This window comes from Amblyomma americanum, chromosome 2 (assembly GCF_052857255.1).
Source record: "Amblyomma americanum isolate KBUSLIRL-KWMA chromosome 2, ASM5285725v1, whole genome shotgun sequence".
In the NCBI taxonomy this organism is placed as follows: Eukaryota; Metazoa; Arthropoda; class Arachnida; order Ixodida; family Ixodidae; genus Amblyomma; species Amblyomma americanum.
Genome location: NC_135498.1, coordinates 9,408,927 through 9,426,358, shown reverse-complemented (window position 1 = coordinate 9,426,358; position 17,432 = coordinate 9,408,927). Strand labels below are relative to the sequence as shown.

The window sequence follows — 17,432 nt, the reverse complement described above, 5'->3', positions numbered from 1 at the left end:
GGCCAGTCACCATTCTGCTGCACTGTACTGGATGCGAGACAGATAAGAAATAACACATAAACAGAAGGTTATGATGATGGTGATAGCGATCAAGGTACGTTAAGTTGTGTATGGGCACCCACAGAAGTTTTCAAAACACAGGAATCCAGGAAAAGCTAGATTCGGTGGCTGCACAGATGCGTGGCCGATCATTGACGGGTAAATTGCGCCGGTAGCGCATGGACGTTCACAGCACATCTTTTACTTTGTGGCTATATGCTTAGACTGCCAAGCAACTAAGCTTTTCTTGCAGATTTAGTGTTCTGAAAAATTTTGTTGGCACCTCTACATATGTAAGTCATATGAAAATGAAAGCACATTAGGATGAAACCCACGATTACTCCTCGAGCGATAATGAGTAGCATACTTTCTTGTTTTCTCGAAATACTTTTTGTCTGGTTGAATAATGTACGCATTACTTCTTCAAGTTTGATACAGGAGCAGAAGCACATTTTAGAAGACTGGAACTAAGCGTTTTCTTTCGTGATGCTTGTCTCCGCTCATGGAAAACACTGCATCAGCCCTAAAATGAACCAAGGTTTTGTTTAATTGCATAAGTGTGGAAGGAAGTCTTTTTTTCTATTGCAAGAGAAAATTTCGTGCTCCAGGGCCAGCATTCTGTTGTGACTTTCGGGCTCCGAGCAACTTTAAAGCATCATTCTGTGATTCTCTTTTGTGTAGGCCTTGTGGCCATTTACTCGAGAGAGCCTTGGCTTCACTTCTGGATTTCTGAGTGTTGGAAATTGTTTACGAGTCCGCTGTGCTGAGTCTGCGTTTCTTCCCACCGTAGCTGCCGAGAGGCACGGGCGGCGTGCATGCCATGTGTCAACACCTGCCGTTCGCTGCCGACGAGAACGTCTTCGTCGGCACAACGCACAACCTGATCATGGAGGGCTCCTTCAAGAGGAGGTTCAGGCCAGTCATTCAGGTGAGCGATCTGTTGCTATTTAGCTGTTCTCATCGTGTAATCCTTCAATTGCTTGAAGAAGTGCGTCGTCGCTGTTGTTTGAAATGGAGCCTTCCAAATCACGACACTTGCTTTGTGTGATGCATGAGTCATGTGTTTGGAAAGATGGCTGATTAATTTCGACACCCATGCGTCGCTCAAAAGAAGTCTAAATTGCAGCAGGCGAGTGCGTTGTCAGATTTCAGCCGCACTCTCCGGGGGCAGAGTCCGCAGTGTGAAGGCGAATGCGATGAGCAAAGCAGCTTTTATTCACAGTCTGAAGGATCTTGGGAAAATGGCGCGAAAAGTGCAGGTCCTCCGCTTGCCTCGAATACAACAGTGAACTGGTCAAGGGAAAGAAGATACTCTTGGAAATGATAGGTTATTACTCTTTATATGCACGAAAAACTGGAGGGTACACTTAAGCTCCGCATTAAAAACATGCCGCGATAGATTGAATGGGTTAATGCCCATATTTTTTTAATTGGTCATCGTGCGCTTTACATTCACATATCGCTGGAAGTCATCATACTGCTCCTGGCGCAGTGGTGCAGCGGTTAAGCAATGCGCCACTGCTTTGCGATGGCAAGTGCTGGCACCTGCGGGGCTTGTGAGACCAAGGTTGCTACTCCCGAGCAACCTCTCGCGACCAACCATTAATTTCACCTCCTCCTGTCACGGTCTTCCGGCAAACTTCTGCGTTTGCTTTAATTTGCGAAAGATTCATCCTAAATTGGTGTTGAGACTTTCCACCACGAAATAAGCACGTTAATGTGTGAGATGCAGCTGAGTGCACTGTCAGAGTGGGCTGTGCGCCAGTTAGACGCCGCGCGCGACAGTGCTTCTTCGGTGGCGATTTCGTTATTACTACTATTATCTCATATTGAAATCATAACCGGTTGTTTTTGACCAAAATAAATTATTCTTTTGTGCGCAAGAGTTCTCCTCCCATGACCTGTTTGTGTGCGCATACTTTCAGAGCCACTATCGCGAGGCGGCGAGTGTGGTGGTGTCCCCTTCCGAGAACGTCTTCTTCACTGTTGGCCGAGACAGGGCCGTCTGCCGCTGGAATGTCGCCAGCCTCGTCTGGATGACTCCTGTCGAGGTGCTCGATCTTCGGCACGCTATACTCAAAATATCTGCACGCCTTCTGACCACACTCTTGAACTCTTTTCACCACAGTTTCATGTACGTGCGAAGGGGAGTCTTCAATAAGCGAATTGAACTTCTTTTTCTGCTTTACTGAGAATTGAAAGTGTGAGCTCTGCGGTAAGAAACAAATGTTTTGGTTGCCGCAGTATATCGTCAGATAAAAAGAAATGCCACAGAAGTAGTTTTTTTTTGTTTGTTTCGCTGATGATCTGTTAGCTACAAGTATAATTAATGCGACAAAACCAGAGAAATAAGACGCTGAAGCCTCATTGTATGCTGAGGAGGAATGATTACTCCCCGGTGTAGATATATTGATTTCGTTTTAAACGATAACTGTAATTTGAAACCAGCAGTCATAGACTAAAATAAAAAAAAAACGCTAAAATGGTTCGTGTGTACTTCACAGCCATGCGCAATAATGTTGAGTGTCACTTTTGCTAATTCTTCTCAGTCGGCTTTCCCGGTACTTGGTTTTCATTTGGAAGCAAATGACTGTGTCTCAGTTTCTTCTCAGCCAATGAATCCCACTAAAAGCAGGCGACCAACACACTTGAAATCTTCAAGAACTCGGTGCTCAGCATCTTTCCATGCAGCAAATTTGACAGCCAAGTATGGGCACCGACTACTCGGCATTTTATTTTGACGTGAGAATATAGCGACATGGAACAACGATGAAAGCGGCACACACAGAAGCTCGTCGTCGAAAGAGTTAGTTTTTGTGTAACACACCAGCGACAATAGCAAACCCGTTTTTTCACTTGTTCAGAAATGTACAGAGCCTTAAAGCTTACCGCGCGCTCACCTCCTCGCAGTCGGAATGCCTGTCCGCCTCTATGCATCCTCGGGGCACAACGCTTGCCGTGGGTTGCGCCAATGGCCGCGTGTCAGTGCTGGCTGCCGACACCGGCGCAATGCTCACCACGTTCACCGTGGCCAACAGTGCGCTCAACGCCATCGCCTACTCGCCCGGTGAGGACCTCCTTTTAGCATTCTGACACATCCGCGCACTGTGTGTAAGAGGTAAAAGGACCTTACCGAAAAAAAACGACAAAATACGAGCACATAGTTTAGTGGAGTGAAAATAAGCTACGCTAGTTATTTTGATTATAACGGAAAATAGAAAGAAAGAGAAAAACAAGAAATCTATTCTTTCCAGTCAGGTACATAGCAGAAGAAAATGAAGAGAAAAACGTGGGTCTCACAAGCCCCACCATTGGCTGCGCTTGAAACAAGAGGAAGAGGGGGCAGAGAGGTCAACCGGAAGAATAACCGGTGTGCTACCCTGCACGGCAGGAAAGGGGTGAGGTGATAAAAAGATGTACGAGAAAAGACAGTAGCAGGAAATTGAAGTCACTATGCGAAGTCGCATCGTTCGGTACACTCAGAGCCTATCGTGCACGACAGAAGTCTTCAGGAAACGGAGCGGTGCCTTGGAGGCTTTTACCGCCGACGATCGCCGCGGCCAGTGGCCGAGAATCTTCATTTCCGTCAGTGGGCGCGGATCAAGACGCTCCAGTGCACGGCAGAGAGACTGCCTTTCGGCACCGTAGGCAGGGCATTCACAAAGAATGTGGGCTATAGTCTCATCACATCCGCAGATGCCATATGCAGGGCTATCAGCCACACCGATTACAAAGGAGTAATGCTTGGTGAAAGCTACACCAAGCCACAGGTGACACAGCAAAGCAAAGAGGAGTGGCGCATCGCTTAAACGCTTCACCACTGCACCAGTAATGATATGAGGATTTTCCGCGATCTATGAATGCGATTAAATGGGTGGCGACGTCATCAACATTTCGTGACAATTAGTAGACCGATTATAAGGCACCGTCAAATTTGAAAATATGAGGACCCTCCAAAAAATTGAACGTTGGCCCAGTTCCAAATGCTCCCCCGCCAAAAACAAAAAAAAATTAAGAAACAGGGCCACCCTCAAAAATATATTAAGGCAGATAAGTGGAAATTAGTGGGTGGCTTGAGGTAGATTATTTTGTAGGGTTCGCATAATCTCATAGAATAATACATGGAAAGGTACTCGTACATTCTAGATGGTGATGACTCATGCACACCATATAAGGGCAAAGGAACCGGTTTGAACTGTTTTTTTGACGGGAAATTCGTAAGAACATCGGACACTCATTAGAAATTAGAGAACATTTCACTAAATGCTATTTCATTTTCTTCTTTAACAATGTGGTAAGAAGGCCCCCAGATTTTTTAGCAGTAATAGCCCTGTCTCCTCACGTTGATACCTGGAATGCCTGCCAAAATAGCCACTGCGCATTGTCACGCGTTTTCATAGCCTTAACAACAAAATTTATCACAATACAAGAAGGAAGCAGACTCAGGCATGGCGCTTAAATAATATAATTGATTTAAAAAGAAGTAAACGCTTGTTTATCATTAACTCTGCTGTCATCTGCTGGGACGTAAATAACAGGAAAAAATGATATCTGTCATTCATCGCTTTGCTCTGCAGATTTCTTGTGTTTCCAGCAAACATCAAAGAGGGGAAATTTTTTTCTCTCGTGAGACTGCTCCTCCTTTTTTTTTCGGTCACCTGACACAGTTTGCCTTAAAGAGCATCGAACAGCTTCTCAACGTCGTGTTAATTCCCTGCACGGGGCTGCTATCACTTATGAAAGTTTACAATCCAGAGCCTCATTGTCCTTTCCTCCGAACAGCCGTCTACAGCTGCAACGGCCTTCGTTGATTGCCCAATCTGCTGCAAAAGGTCCACTATCAGCGTTGCAGTGACGTCTGTACTTTCATTCCTTTTTTCTCGAACTCTTCTTAATGTTTACTTGCTATCTGACTCTACATAAGGCTGACTCTAATCAAGGACAAGATATATTTCAGGACCAACACGAAAGCGATTTTATTTACAAAATGAGTTTCTTTACCGTTATGCGACGCCGCATACGAACCCAATACTCTATTTCATATTCCATCGTATTCAGATGGTATGCTGATGGCGGTCGGAGCCAACGACGGCTTCATTCATGTGCTTCTCGTGCAAGACCAAGGGCAGGCAAATCAAAAGGGCGAAGTCATTAGGGTACGTACCTCCTGTTACTGTTGGTGCCAGTTTGTGTTAGTTCGCGTCGCTTAACTCATTTCGAGAAGGTTAATTGACGTATACTCACAAAGGGATAAGCCTACTCCATCACCTACTTTTTACGTAGCGTTAGCCGTAATGGTGAAAGAACAGCTAGAGGCTTCGAGTGCTACATATCTGTCGGTAAGCGTTGTTCCGTTTCACAGCTTGGTTGTCCCTTATTATGCTTGCCTGTAAAGAGTACTCCGCCACTTATGCACTCTAACTGCAAAGAAGCTGAACCTAAATATTTCTTTCGTAAGAGGTTTCAGTTTTTGCTGTTTGTCAATAAATGGCACCAAAAATATTTGTTGACGATTATGTTCTGTAATTCGGAAATACCATTACAAGTATTCAAAATAGCATCAACCGTTCTGGCGCAACTGCAAGGTGCAAAGCGCCGCGTATTACAAGACAGCGTGTACAGCTCGTTCGGTCGAAACGCCGCCGGCGTAGTCGGCACCGTGTGTGGGAAATAATCGGGGGCTACGTAAACAAAATTGTATCATGTAATTTGTAGTTATGATTGATTGGTGTGTGATACGCGATGATGAGTTAATGAAATCATTGTAATTAATTCATTATATGATTAATTAAACAAAACAAATTATTGGAAAGAGGGTTTAAAGGTGTAAAAATGCTCGGAATAAAAATGCAATGTTTGATTATGGTAATCAAGAAAATTATGAGCATGCGATTGATCAGTTAATTAATTGAAACAATTGAAAAAATTAAAAATGCGTTCAAAGGTGTCTCCAACGGGCAAGGCGTCGCGCCGAACGAGCGATGGCGTTCCGTGCATTCACTAGCAGCACGCTGTCGCTTAAGCGTCCGCAAGGTTTTTTTTTCTGCGTCTTGCCTAGCGTGGTGCCGTTCACAGCTTACTTCTCCGCATTCGTACCTTCCTGAGACGGTACTCTGCCACACCTGCACTATGACTGCAAAAAAAAAAAAAACATGCGTACGTGAGCGATGGTTTCTTATAAGTAATTTTCGGTTCTTGCAGTTTATACTAAATGAGAAAAAGAAATGCCGATTTAAATGTTTTACTCTCATGTGTGCCGAACCCAAGAAGTTCGTTCAGGTGGTCGCAAAATTGCGAGGCATTGTAAAGAGCAGGACTGTACGCTAGACATCAGCTCAGTACGGAGAACTAGAGAACAATCTAGAACAAAATAGGCTTGAGTGGAAGAAAGGCAAAAGATAAAATTTGGAGAAGTCATGGTAACCTCTCTGATTGGTAGATCACGATTAGAGGTTATCAAGCACAGCACAGCCAGCGCAGCTTTACTAGTAACAGTGTTATGTCGCAGTGTGAGCCACCTGCGAATAATGGTGACGTACTGTCCGTGATAATAAGAGACCAAGACTCCTTGATGGTGTGATAAAATTAACTTGCAGAGTGCACGTGTCATTTGTGCTAAAAGACAAGTCAAAACATTTATTCTTCCAACGTACTGTGTTCAGTATGACCATGTCCTCTCGATGTAACGCTGAAGTAGTTTTGGCTGCTTTAATAAGGCGTCATTATGGGAGCCAACTTAATTCTGTCCGAGGGAAAATTAATAAAAAACAGTGGTGGGAACATTGAGAATAAAACGTCAAAACATGCTTCCAGTTTAAGGAGTTCACGTCGAAATTAGTTTAGCTGACCATCTTTAACGCAAAAAAGTTCGACCGAATTCTTGCAGTCTTCGCCCACGCAGTCTCGTTCTCATGGGTAGCATGAAGGGGTTTTCATAGTGCTACCTCATTCTACCTTCCACCCCATTCCACGTGGCGCTTTCTGTACGTACAATATCCGTCGCTCTGCTTAGGTGTGGCGATAGTGAGAACTGCCAAGCTTTGTCTGCAGTTACCACAAATGCGTTCCAAGGGAAACGAGGCTCTGCGGTAGCTCAGTTGGTATGGCATTGGCGCCATGTTGTTCTTTTGTCAAAGTATCTCCTATTTCGGTTGCTTACTTGATTAGTTCTCGAAACAGTAAAAAATAATAGTAATATCTCCCACGGCATTCCCTTGTTTTGAAAGTCCGCTGGCCTGTTTCGTATATTTTGGCTGAGACGATTTTTGGCGTTTTCGTTGTGTTATAAACAAAACCTGATGACCCCAAACGCAGGGCAGAGACTCGCTGGTGAACATCGACTGGTCCGCCGACAGCCGCCTGCTCCAAGTTGTCACGAGTGACGGCCAGTACCAAGAGCTTCTTTGCTGTAAGAACTTTCTCAACAATCAACCGAAAATGTGTTACTTGATCGTTGCTTCGCTTTCAGTAGTGAGTCGGCGCTCGTCCTGTTTCCTCTCCTTTCGTGAACTTCTTTCGCGCTGATGCCCTTAAACTGTATCACCAACTCTGATGTTCAGCTATAGTGTTGAACTTTTTTTTTTGCACAACTAATGAACAGCGTTGACGTGGGAAGTTTAGCTTGTAAACACAACTAGCATATTTTTCGGTGTGTAACGAAAGTCACAGCTTTTGTTTTTATTTTTTCAAATCATTGTCGGTGTGATTTAAATGTGGTCTTTCAAACTAATAAAATGGATTGACCGAAGATAACACGCAGTTTTTTTTTTCTGCAGTAACTTTTCAAGAGCTCTATTGCCTTTGTGTGCAAGAATGCGAACATCAGAAACAGGTGACGTTCCCGCGCTGAAGGCCTTCCACCGGTTAGCTGCGGATATTTTACGATAATTCGAGCTAATGACGACCTACGGAACCGACGGCACGATACTGTTTACACTCAGCGACGCTGATCGGACGAAGAATAATCGAAACGTATTTATGGCGTTTCAATGTGCACATAAACAAATCTGTGAACGCAGGTTCATCGTACTAATTCTGCCAACCTAACCGAAATTCGTTATCGTCTAATATATATTTTGAGTGATACTGGAGTGATGCGGCTGAAACAGTGCTGTGAATTTTAAATAAATGAGAAATTCGCTATGTCTGATGTCGATTTTTCGCAATGTTTCAACTAAATCACACCTGCAGCTTATCTAGCTGCTTGAAATTAACGCACGTGCCTTGCGTTCTTTCACTGTAGGGGATGTAAATAGTTTGAAGGCCAAATCACCCACAGTTACGAAAGTTGACTGGCACCAGCTCACCTGCACGCTGAATCCAGACATCGTCGGTAAGCAATTTTCACAATTTTATAGGCGTTCTGGCTCGTTGAAATTAAGATTTCAGCGTGAGATGTTTATTTGTAAGGAGTACCTAAGCTGTGGCATCTTCATGTGAGATGGTACGTAGGATTTAACTTCCCGAAGCCGCATGTGGTCTATGAAGGACGAGATAGTGGTGAAGTGCTCCGGATTAATGTCTACCGCTTAGTTTTTTTTTTTTATTTACAAGCGCTGACATTCTACAGGACACCTCCGTCTCTAAAGGTGTAATACGAAGTCAAGCACGACTGATAGGTTAGCGTCCAGTGATCATAAATTTGTCATTTTTACCGAAAACAAAGCTCTCAGAAGAAGGAAAATTGCGTAAAAGTGAAGTACACGTGGTGGCGCCACTCGCTTGCATGCAACTTGCATGCATTTTTATCATATCAACTTCTGCGTCGCTCTGCAACCTGAAAACGAGGCGCAGGCCTTTGTGAAGCCTTTTTAGGCTTCTTCTTCCCGCTCTTCAATATCACACGTGTCCAGTGAACGTTGATGTTGAAATAAATTTGACTTTGGCTCCTGCAACTGCGAATAGTGACGCACTTTCTCCACCGGCAACGATCAGTTCTTAGCTTTCTCCCGTGCAGCGCTATCTTGACGGCAATAGGCAAGTACCGTCGGAGAACCGGCCACTAAATAGTACCGCGCCTTATTAGAAGCACGCGTGTAGATTTTTTTTGCGTGCAGTTCAATAAATTGGTGCTCAGATGATCATGCACCTTCCAAGATGCTCCCTCCCGGGGCATTATGAAACACGTACTTCGTCCCATGGATATAGTGCTCCGCCCCAGTGAGTTTCGGCACGGTAAAATGATTTTTTTTTCGAGAAAAGCACGATAGTCTCAAGAAGTGGGCTGAGGGTAGCGAGTCACTATAAATTATTACCGTTGCTACGCCGACTAAGGAACAGCTCCATTTCATCACCTCTGCATCTCACCATCAATTCATATCATGAAGAAATTTTTCTACATTGTCTAGTCACTGATATACACGGTTCAAATTACTAGATAAGCATGAAAACAAAAATGAGAAGCCAACGATAAGTCCCCGTAAACGTCGCCAGTATATTAAGAAATAAGACGAAAAAAAAAACTTACGTCAGCTGCAGTACAAGCAGCAATGAAATTTTAATGCCTAAGCATTACTGGCCTCATGCGTAGTATGTACAGAAAGTGTCCACATTTTCTGTCCACAAAGTAACTCAGCTAAGCTCAGGTAAATTCGGAGGAGCACCGTGCCGCCAGCTAACCGAGAATTTGCTCGGGAAGAGCAACATCAGTCACACAATCTCTAGCGGGTGACTGGGACAGGAACAGACACCTGTCAGTGCAGTGACGCATCGCTTAACCGCTGTACCACTGCACGGATGGTGGTATGAGGACTCGCCGCCATCTATGAATTTCAAGTGGAGGATGAGAAGTGCTGCACATATGGGCATTAACCCACGGAGCTCCTAATGATGTGCGGTTTGGTGGCCAATGCGAACTAAGTTACACAAACGCACATAATACCACTAACATAATCAAGCACAAAAGCACCGACGGAAACAACAGTAGTGCGCAATGCTTTCACATTCATAGCACGTAAGGGGACTTAATGGTTCCCGGTTGTTTTTCATTCACGTTTGACACTTCAGGAGAACGAAATATTCTGAAATATTCCGCAGACAGTGCGCGAACTTTCGACCCTCGACTAATGAACAAGCGCGGCGTACGCTTTTCGCACTCGGTGCATAATCAGTAATAATCTCAGGTTGTCTTTGAAACAACAAGCACACCACAGAATTCACTTGGATCGGGTATATTCATAACATTCAAAATTTTGTAATTTGTCGAAGTTGCTTTCGCGCATTACTCATGAAGAATGCGTGAGGTGCAGGCTGATGCAAACGGACGTATGCCGACGGGGTGCAATTTTTTCCCCCGACAACTTCTTTTGTTTCACGAATATTACTTTCTTGGCCCTTGAAGCATGCTACGAAAAACAATCCGCAAAACAGCCGACGAAGAGTTACCGGCCGCCGTCACCGCCCTCTCGAGGCGTGGTCAACATCAAGTCACGTGACGGTGGTTCGATATTCTCTCTGTGCTTGGCCGGCGAACATGTGTAAAAAATGACATAATTGTCACCATGTTTTGTGGGTGATTTGGATACGGGGTAATTTGGATGCGGAAGGGTTTCGGGAATTTCTGTTGTAGTTTCCTCAGCAACGCAACCGCGTTTCCGTTTAGACAGAATGTTGGCAGACTTTCTGAAGAATAATCTATGCAATCGCTTAGTTTGCTATTTTTCTTGGTATCCCTAAAAACGTGAAATGCATTTAGCTAGATTCTCCACAAACTCAGTCGAACGTAGTGAAGAAATCGCGGCGAAGTTTATGCCTAAACTACCGTCGGAACGCGTGCCGAAACCATTGGCCTCCAGAGCCGAATTGCTTGAGCTTGCTTGAAATAATATGAAGCGGTATTCCTCAATGTTGTTTGTGACTGACAAAAACCTAAGCGCGAATTCCTTGGCACGTGCACGCAGGCTCACGCCCAGTGCAGCCACAGTGGCCAGTGTCACTTGTCCGACGGATTTCTCTACAACAGTGTTTTCGCCTTTTTCTTCTTCAGGTATCTGGGACAACGAACACTTGACGGACGTGGTGAACCTGACATGTAATCGTTCTCACAACAAGGCCGTCGTCGCAGCCGGAGACCGCGCGGGTTTCCTGAGAATCTTCAGGTTTCCCTGCACCAACACAAAGGTATCGCTCGCAAGCACAAAACGTGCGGTTCGAGGAGTGGCCTTGGCTCCCTCTGAACAAGACGCGAGCAGACTGAGTGCAGTTTGACCCGCGAACTTTTAGGAGACAAAAACAAGGCGGTGCGTGGAAAATTTAGACTTCCTCTTATTTTCTCCACCCTTTTCAGGAGGTACGCTTGCAACCCATTTTCTTTCCGCTGCTTGCGACGGCCTTGAAATTATTAATGTTATGCACGGCCAAAACTCGAAAATTTTTTAACTTATGGAAAAAGGTTGTTCAAACGACTCTCCAAATCGTCTTTAAGTTGTGCACTTGTTGAATAAGCCCAAGGGCGTAGTGGACAAAGGCTGTTATCCACACTGTTGTTGTATTCAGCGTACAGCTCTCATAGTGACCGTGAAAGTGACTGCCGCTGTACTTTTTTGAAAAGAAAGGTTCGCAACGTGTATGTTTTTAATTAACAAAATGCTTGAATTTAAAATGAGGACAGCGCAGCGAGACATGAAAGGAAAATTATAGGTGTACCGTTAAATAGAAGAGAAGAGAGCAGAATGGGTGAGGGAACGAACGCGAGTTAATGGTATCCTAGCTGATATCAAGCATAAGTACGGGCATGGGCAGAGCATGTAATTCGAAGGCAAGATAGTCGATGATTGTTAAGGGTAACTGACTTAATCCCAAAGAAAGTCCAACTTAGTCGGGGACAATAAATGGTCAGGTGGACGGGTGAGATTAGGAAGTTTGGGGAATAAGGTTTCCGCTGCTGGCGCAGGACATAATTAGTTAGAGGGCAGATTGAGAGGCCTTTGTCTTGCGATGAACTTAGTAGGGCTATTGATGATAATGACTATGTTTACGGTGATAATGAAATTTCCGACGTGAGTGGTAAAAGTCGCTCCTACTGTTGGTCAGCGGCTGTGACGTTACCGTTTTGCAGGCGGGGTTCACGGAGCAGAAGATTAGCACATCGCCCGTGATGTGCGTCCGGTTCCTGCACAGTGACAAGTACCTGGTGACCCTCTTGGCCCAGGCGGGCTACTTCGTTGTCTGGAAGATGGTCCCCAACCGTGCCCTCGGCGAGGCCAGTCGCGCCACCTGAACTCCTTGTGCACTGTCTGCCCCCGCCGCCAACACCTTTCTTAAGAATCTCTGGTGAACAGTTCTACGCCGGTTTCTTTGTTCGCGGTCCATCCTTCAGGCCCTAACAGGACCTATGTACAATGGCCATTTCCACTGTGGCAAGACTGCATTTGTAAAGTGCCTGTCGGTGAGACGGGCCAAAGCTGGCACTCGCAGTGCAATTCGTAGTCAGTGCTTCGTCATTATAAACTCGTAGCCAATACTTCATCACTGTAAACTCGCATGTGATCAGCAGAGACCGTGAACCTCCGACGCATAGATGGCTGGTGTATGCAGGACGGTGTGTAGCGACAAAGTATTCAGAACAACGCACTCGGTGGCTCGAGATCCTGTTGTGGCACAAACAAAACGAACGAATGAAAGGCAATCCTGACATGTACAACACTGCAAGACGTGCGCAACTATCGCCACTGATGAAACTAGGCAGCTTTTCCGCATGAAATCACGTGACGCCTCTGTAAGATAGACTCAACGTTATTTTATTGGGCATATTCCGGTTCATTTTTTTTTCTAACGGTGCATTAATCTAGCGTTGAGCGGACCGAGAACCAGCGCCTGCTTCCTAATCGCAATGCGCGTCTAATACTGCAATCATCGCATCGGCATCGATTGAGGAGGTAATGACAGCTTCGTTCTGGCAAAAACAAGCGCGACGCCTCACTCGCGCTCTAAATTGATCTAAAAAAGGCTTTTTCTACGTCATGAAGAAGCAAAAAAAAGAAATTTAAGATTTCGTATCCTTTTTCTCTCGTTTCGAGTGTTTATCCCTCTTAAGAGAAGTGGAATTGTCAAATCGCTAAAAAACGTGAAGGCCTTTACGCTACCGCTCTCTTCTAAAAATTGTAAGAGTGTTAATTGTTATGAAGTACTGAAAGCGTGGTTATGCCGGCGGTGGGTGACGACTGGTGTGATAGTATGTGCAGTGAAGGCTCTGACCGTAGCAGGGCTGAGCTGCAGGTGTTTAGATTCTGCCTAAGAAATGTCGAAAGCCACGAAAGCGGCTGAAAATATTCTCTTATCGAGAACTGCAGACTTTTTAGCGCTGACAGCCTAGCCTACAGTAACTGAGGGGAATTCGGAGATCGGAAGATCAGTCGAAAGATTTGAACGAATTGGCGGATGTAATAACCGCACGGAGGAGTGGCACAAGATATCAACCGCCCTCATTCATATGCGACTGCGGCAGAAGCAGTTGACGTCACGGTGGCTCATATAGTTCGCATCTACCTCGTTAAAACGCCGCCATTACACTGTTTTTATCTACTTTGTGGTTTGTTATTGCATGTAGCCTATACCAGTCAGATCGACATAGCACCACGGTGTAACAAGATGAACCCAGCTGCTCAACTTGAAGGAGCACACTATACACTGCTGTTGCTAACCCTGGAATTGTGTGCCTCCAAGTGCGAGAATGGCGAGAAGCCAAGTTTTCAGGTCGGAACGAGAGATATTGGTCTCTCTCAGCACTAATCAAAGGAGACTTGGTCTCGTGAAGGTTAAGTCAATGGCAAATGTAATACCAACGCAACGAACAGGCTTAACATGGCAATGTAAATTTCCATGTTATGGCAATGCCTCAGAGGCAAATGGCTCTAAGGCATCATAACATCGATATGTGATCAAGTTTTATTAATTCGGGTAATTAAAGCAAATTCCTCTCACGCTGGCGTAACAGCGCCAGAGAGGTCGCGCCAAAGGAGGTTTGCTTAGTCTTCGAAAACAAAGCGCATAGGCGCTGGAAATAAAAGCGCGCGAGCAGCTTAGAAAGATAATTCATAGTGAAAGTTCGAGCAGCGAGGATGTGAATGCATGTACTCGATTGCTAAGGCAGGGATTGACGAGAAATGTTTCCCTGGTTGTTGTAGTGTAAGATGATGTTTAATATCACCACTTCATCAGCCGCTGCTTCTGATTTGCAGTACACGAGTGGCAGCCACAAAAACAAAGAATACCATTCCACTATGGGCTCTACATTTTCATCAATCATCGACCAGTAGCAAGAGATAAGTTGCAGATAATGCTTCGTGTACATAAGCTTCCACTGCACTTTGGAATCGGGAAAAATTCTCCGTACACTCGCGTGTAAAACTGCAATAGCAATAACTTCCAATGTAAAGTCTTTCACAGTTGTTTCTTCTTAGAGTCATATCTAGAGTCTATCGGCGCTCGGTTTGAATAATGAGTGCAGTAGTTTTCGACGCAGAGCCTAATACAGAAATATCACATTTTCACTATTTAATCATTTGCACTGTATGATCATAGCGCCAACGGAAAATCTACATTTGCATTTAAGTGTTTTTGTAGTGCGTTTCTAGGTAATGATCTCATATCATGTTGCTGAATTCTGGGCGTCATTTTTAATGCCAGCATTTTTGGCTTAAAAGAGAGCAATACAGGACGCCAGCACTTAGACAGTTTTCTTACATTTCTGAAGACTTTGCACAACACATGTTATGTGGCATGTCGCCGTCCGTCGTGCAAATGACGCCACCTGTGTTAACGACATTGCTATGTTCCTGATGGCTGTGTACTGAATATTATTCAGCAATAAACTCCATCTTCTGCATTTATTCGATTAAATATTGTACAAAGTTTTAATTATGTCCTTCATTGTGACTTAGGGCATATATAGCTTGTTGAGAGCTAGACAGAATATGATAGGCACTTTGCATGTTTACGCAGCGACAAGTTATACTTGTATATAAGAGTCCTGCGTTTCTGCAGAATACATACTTGTTTACGCAAAAGCACGTGTAACCCCCCCCCCCCCCCCTTCTTTTTCTCCTGGTTAAATTTAGTCGTTGCGTCCTAACCCACGGTATTGCCTGTCTCAAAGCAACATACGGCGTATTTTTTCATACTACCCAGTCGCACAGTAACCTACTCTTGTCTCTCGGCGTAGATGCACGGCAGCCCTTCTGTTATGCCTTTGGCCACTAGTGTTATCGCCAAGACTTCCTTCGTGCCGCGCATCAATATCTCTCAACGACGTCTTACAGCTGAGAGTTCTTCAAGCTTTAGGTACCATCTTGGCCAAAAGTAGCCAGACTGCATGGTTTGGTCCTCATCCGCAGACTGGAGCACAGATGCCACTCCGAAATTTCTGAATCTTTTTATGGTAAGAAAAGCCCCTGTGCTCATTTTTCAGTACCATTTTATCTCCACTGTTTAATAGAGAAACAAACCATGCAGCCTGTTTATTTTTGACACAGATGGTACTTTCTCTGGCAAAGCGCCCCTGCTGTTTTGACTCTTTAATTGGAACGCTTGCTTGCACATTTTATGAGCGAGTTCTGTCCACTTACGTCTTGTTGTTCGCGTTTATTAGAGCAGCACAGCTTTTTTAACAATGCGCCTTTAATTTAGGAGACAAATTCCCTCACCGTTGCTTGTAGTGTAGGCTAAAGTCAGCAAACTCCCTGTGCAGGAGCCCCATCTGATGTGACCACTTTTGTTACTCAACAACATATATTGAAGATGAAAAACCTCATCCATCAGACATACAAAAGTGCCAATCTCGTTATATTAGTCTTTGGTATTAGTCCTTAGTCACCGATGCCTTTTAGTAGGCATTTTAATGGCCGCATTTTATTTTATTTTTTTCCTTTCTTTAATTTAACATTTCCTGCACTGCTCTATTTCCGTCTTTACCTCCCAAATTACCTTCCTCACGAGAAGTAGCATGCCAGCGATTTTTAAACATCGGCTAAATTCTAAGCTTTTTCATTAAAGGGTTTCACTCTCTCTTTCTCTTTGTTGTCCTTGCTTACGGCAAAGCATCCTGCTGAAATTTGTTTTTTTTTGTTAATATTGGGGTTTTCCGAAGGAACTTAGTCGCAAGATTTATTAATGAATATAGGCCGCGATATTGTACAGCAGACATGGCATGACAGAAAGCGCAGTAGATTTACGAGAAACGTACGTTTTATCTTAACCCCTAATTTAAAAGTTTTCGGATCAAAAAGTCTCGCCGCTTTTAGGACTGCAGGAAGATGGACAAACAGAGAACGTAGCCGCTAAAATAAATTTAGCTTTGTTTTATCGCTGTGTAGGCTTGCTTTGGACGCATTTTTACAGAGCGTCAATGCATCCTCTTTCTGTTGTAACGGCTAGGGCGATGCTACTCGAGCATAGCTTTTGCCACGAAACCGCAGCAGTGAGGCTGCACACAGCGAAATATTTCAGTGGTTGGCATCCAACAAACTGCAAATCTACTGCAGACTGTTTTATTGTTACAGCTTAGAATTTGTTGTATTATTTCAAATGCCAATAAATTTTCTTCAAGTAATAGTTGTTGCTGTATTTGATTATGTTGCCTTCAACCCTCCAACTGTTTTCACGAATGCACCGTGAGTTTGTGTTGTGAGCAGCTTTGAAATATTCTGAAGTACGCGTCAGCTTAACATCTGACATAACCCTCCTGGCGACCCTCCCTTCCAGCGCTGCGCATCCGATGCTATTCATTTATTCGTAGTTGTTCTGAAACTTTCGTGAGTAATTCAAATGAGGCACCGAAGCGCTATCTTCGTCGGAAAAGCGAAATGAGCTGCCCGCCTCCCACGATACGACGACTGGCGCGAAGCCAAACTGGGAAAAGACCGCTGTGGTTTGGCAATCAGCTTTGTGTGCTACGAACAGAGATTAATGGAGCGGCTTTACATTTTTTTTTTCAATTTGACAGAACAGAAAAGAAACACAGTTGCGCACGTAAAACGACAGAATTGAAAGGGCGTTATCACCTTTCTGTTACTCGAACAAAGAGAGGAGAGAATAAAGAGGCGCGACTCCTGATCGCAATAAAGCTTCGGGGAACCGCGAACTGCGATAAGAAGAATAATTGATGAGGTCTCTGTTTTAATTTCTTATACAAAAGAAATATATCAGTCTGTACAGACCATAGTTGGAGGCGCTGAAAAAGATGTTCATAGAAATATTTGAGATTACTATTCTTCAAGAGAACCACCAGGGTTCAAAGATTACGTTTGTGACAACCTCATTCTATTTATTTGGTGGTTCTAAGTCCTTGGTGACTTCTATATTTAAGACCTGCATACTCTTGAGCTTCCTTCACGATTGTTTACGTTCCCTCTGGGTCAGCAAGATCAGTATGGTTTGTAATTCTTGGCGTCTCAGAC

At 44.4% G+C, this 17,432-nt stretch overlaps 1 protein-coding gene across 1 annotated transcript; it reads left to right on the top strand.

The window, feature by feature from the left end:
• Nucleotides 1-836: 836 nt before the first annotated feature.
• LOC144118334 (echinoderm microtubule-associated protein-like CG42247) lies at nucleotides 837-13,010 on the top strand. Its single transcript, XM_077651288.1, has 8 exons — nucleotides 837-967; nucleotides 1,965-2,090; nucleotides 2,950-3,106; nucleotides 5,098-5,195; nucleotides 7,354-7,447; nucleotides 8,282-8,371; nucleotides 11,024-11,157; nucleotides 12,095-13,010. The coding sequence occupies exons 1-8, from the start codon at nucleotides 860-862 to the stop codon at nucleotides 12,254-12,256; spliced, it is 969 nt and encodes a 322-aa protein (XP_077507414.1). The 5' UTR covers nucleotides 837-859; the 3' UTR covers nucleotides 12,257-13,010.
• The last annotated feature ends 4,422 nt before the right edge of the window (nucleotides 13,011-17,432 follow it).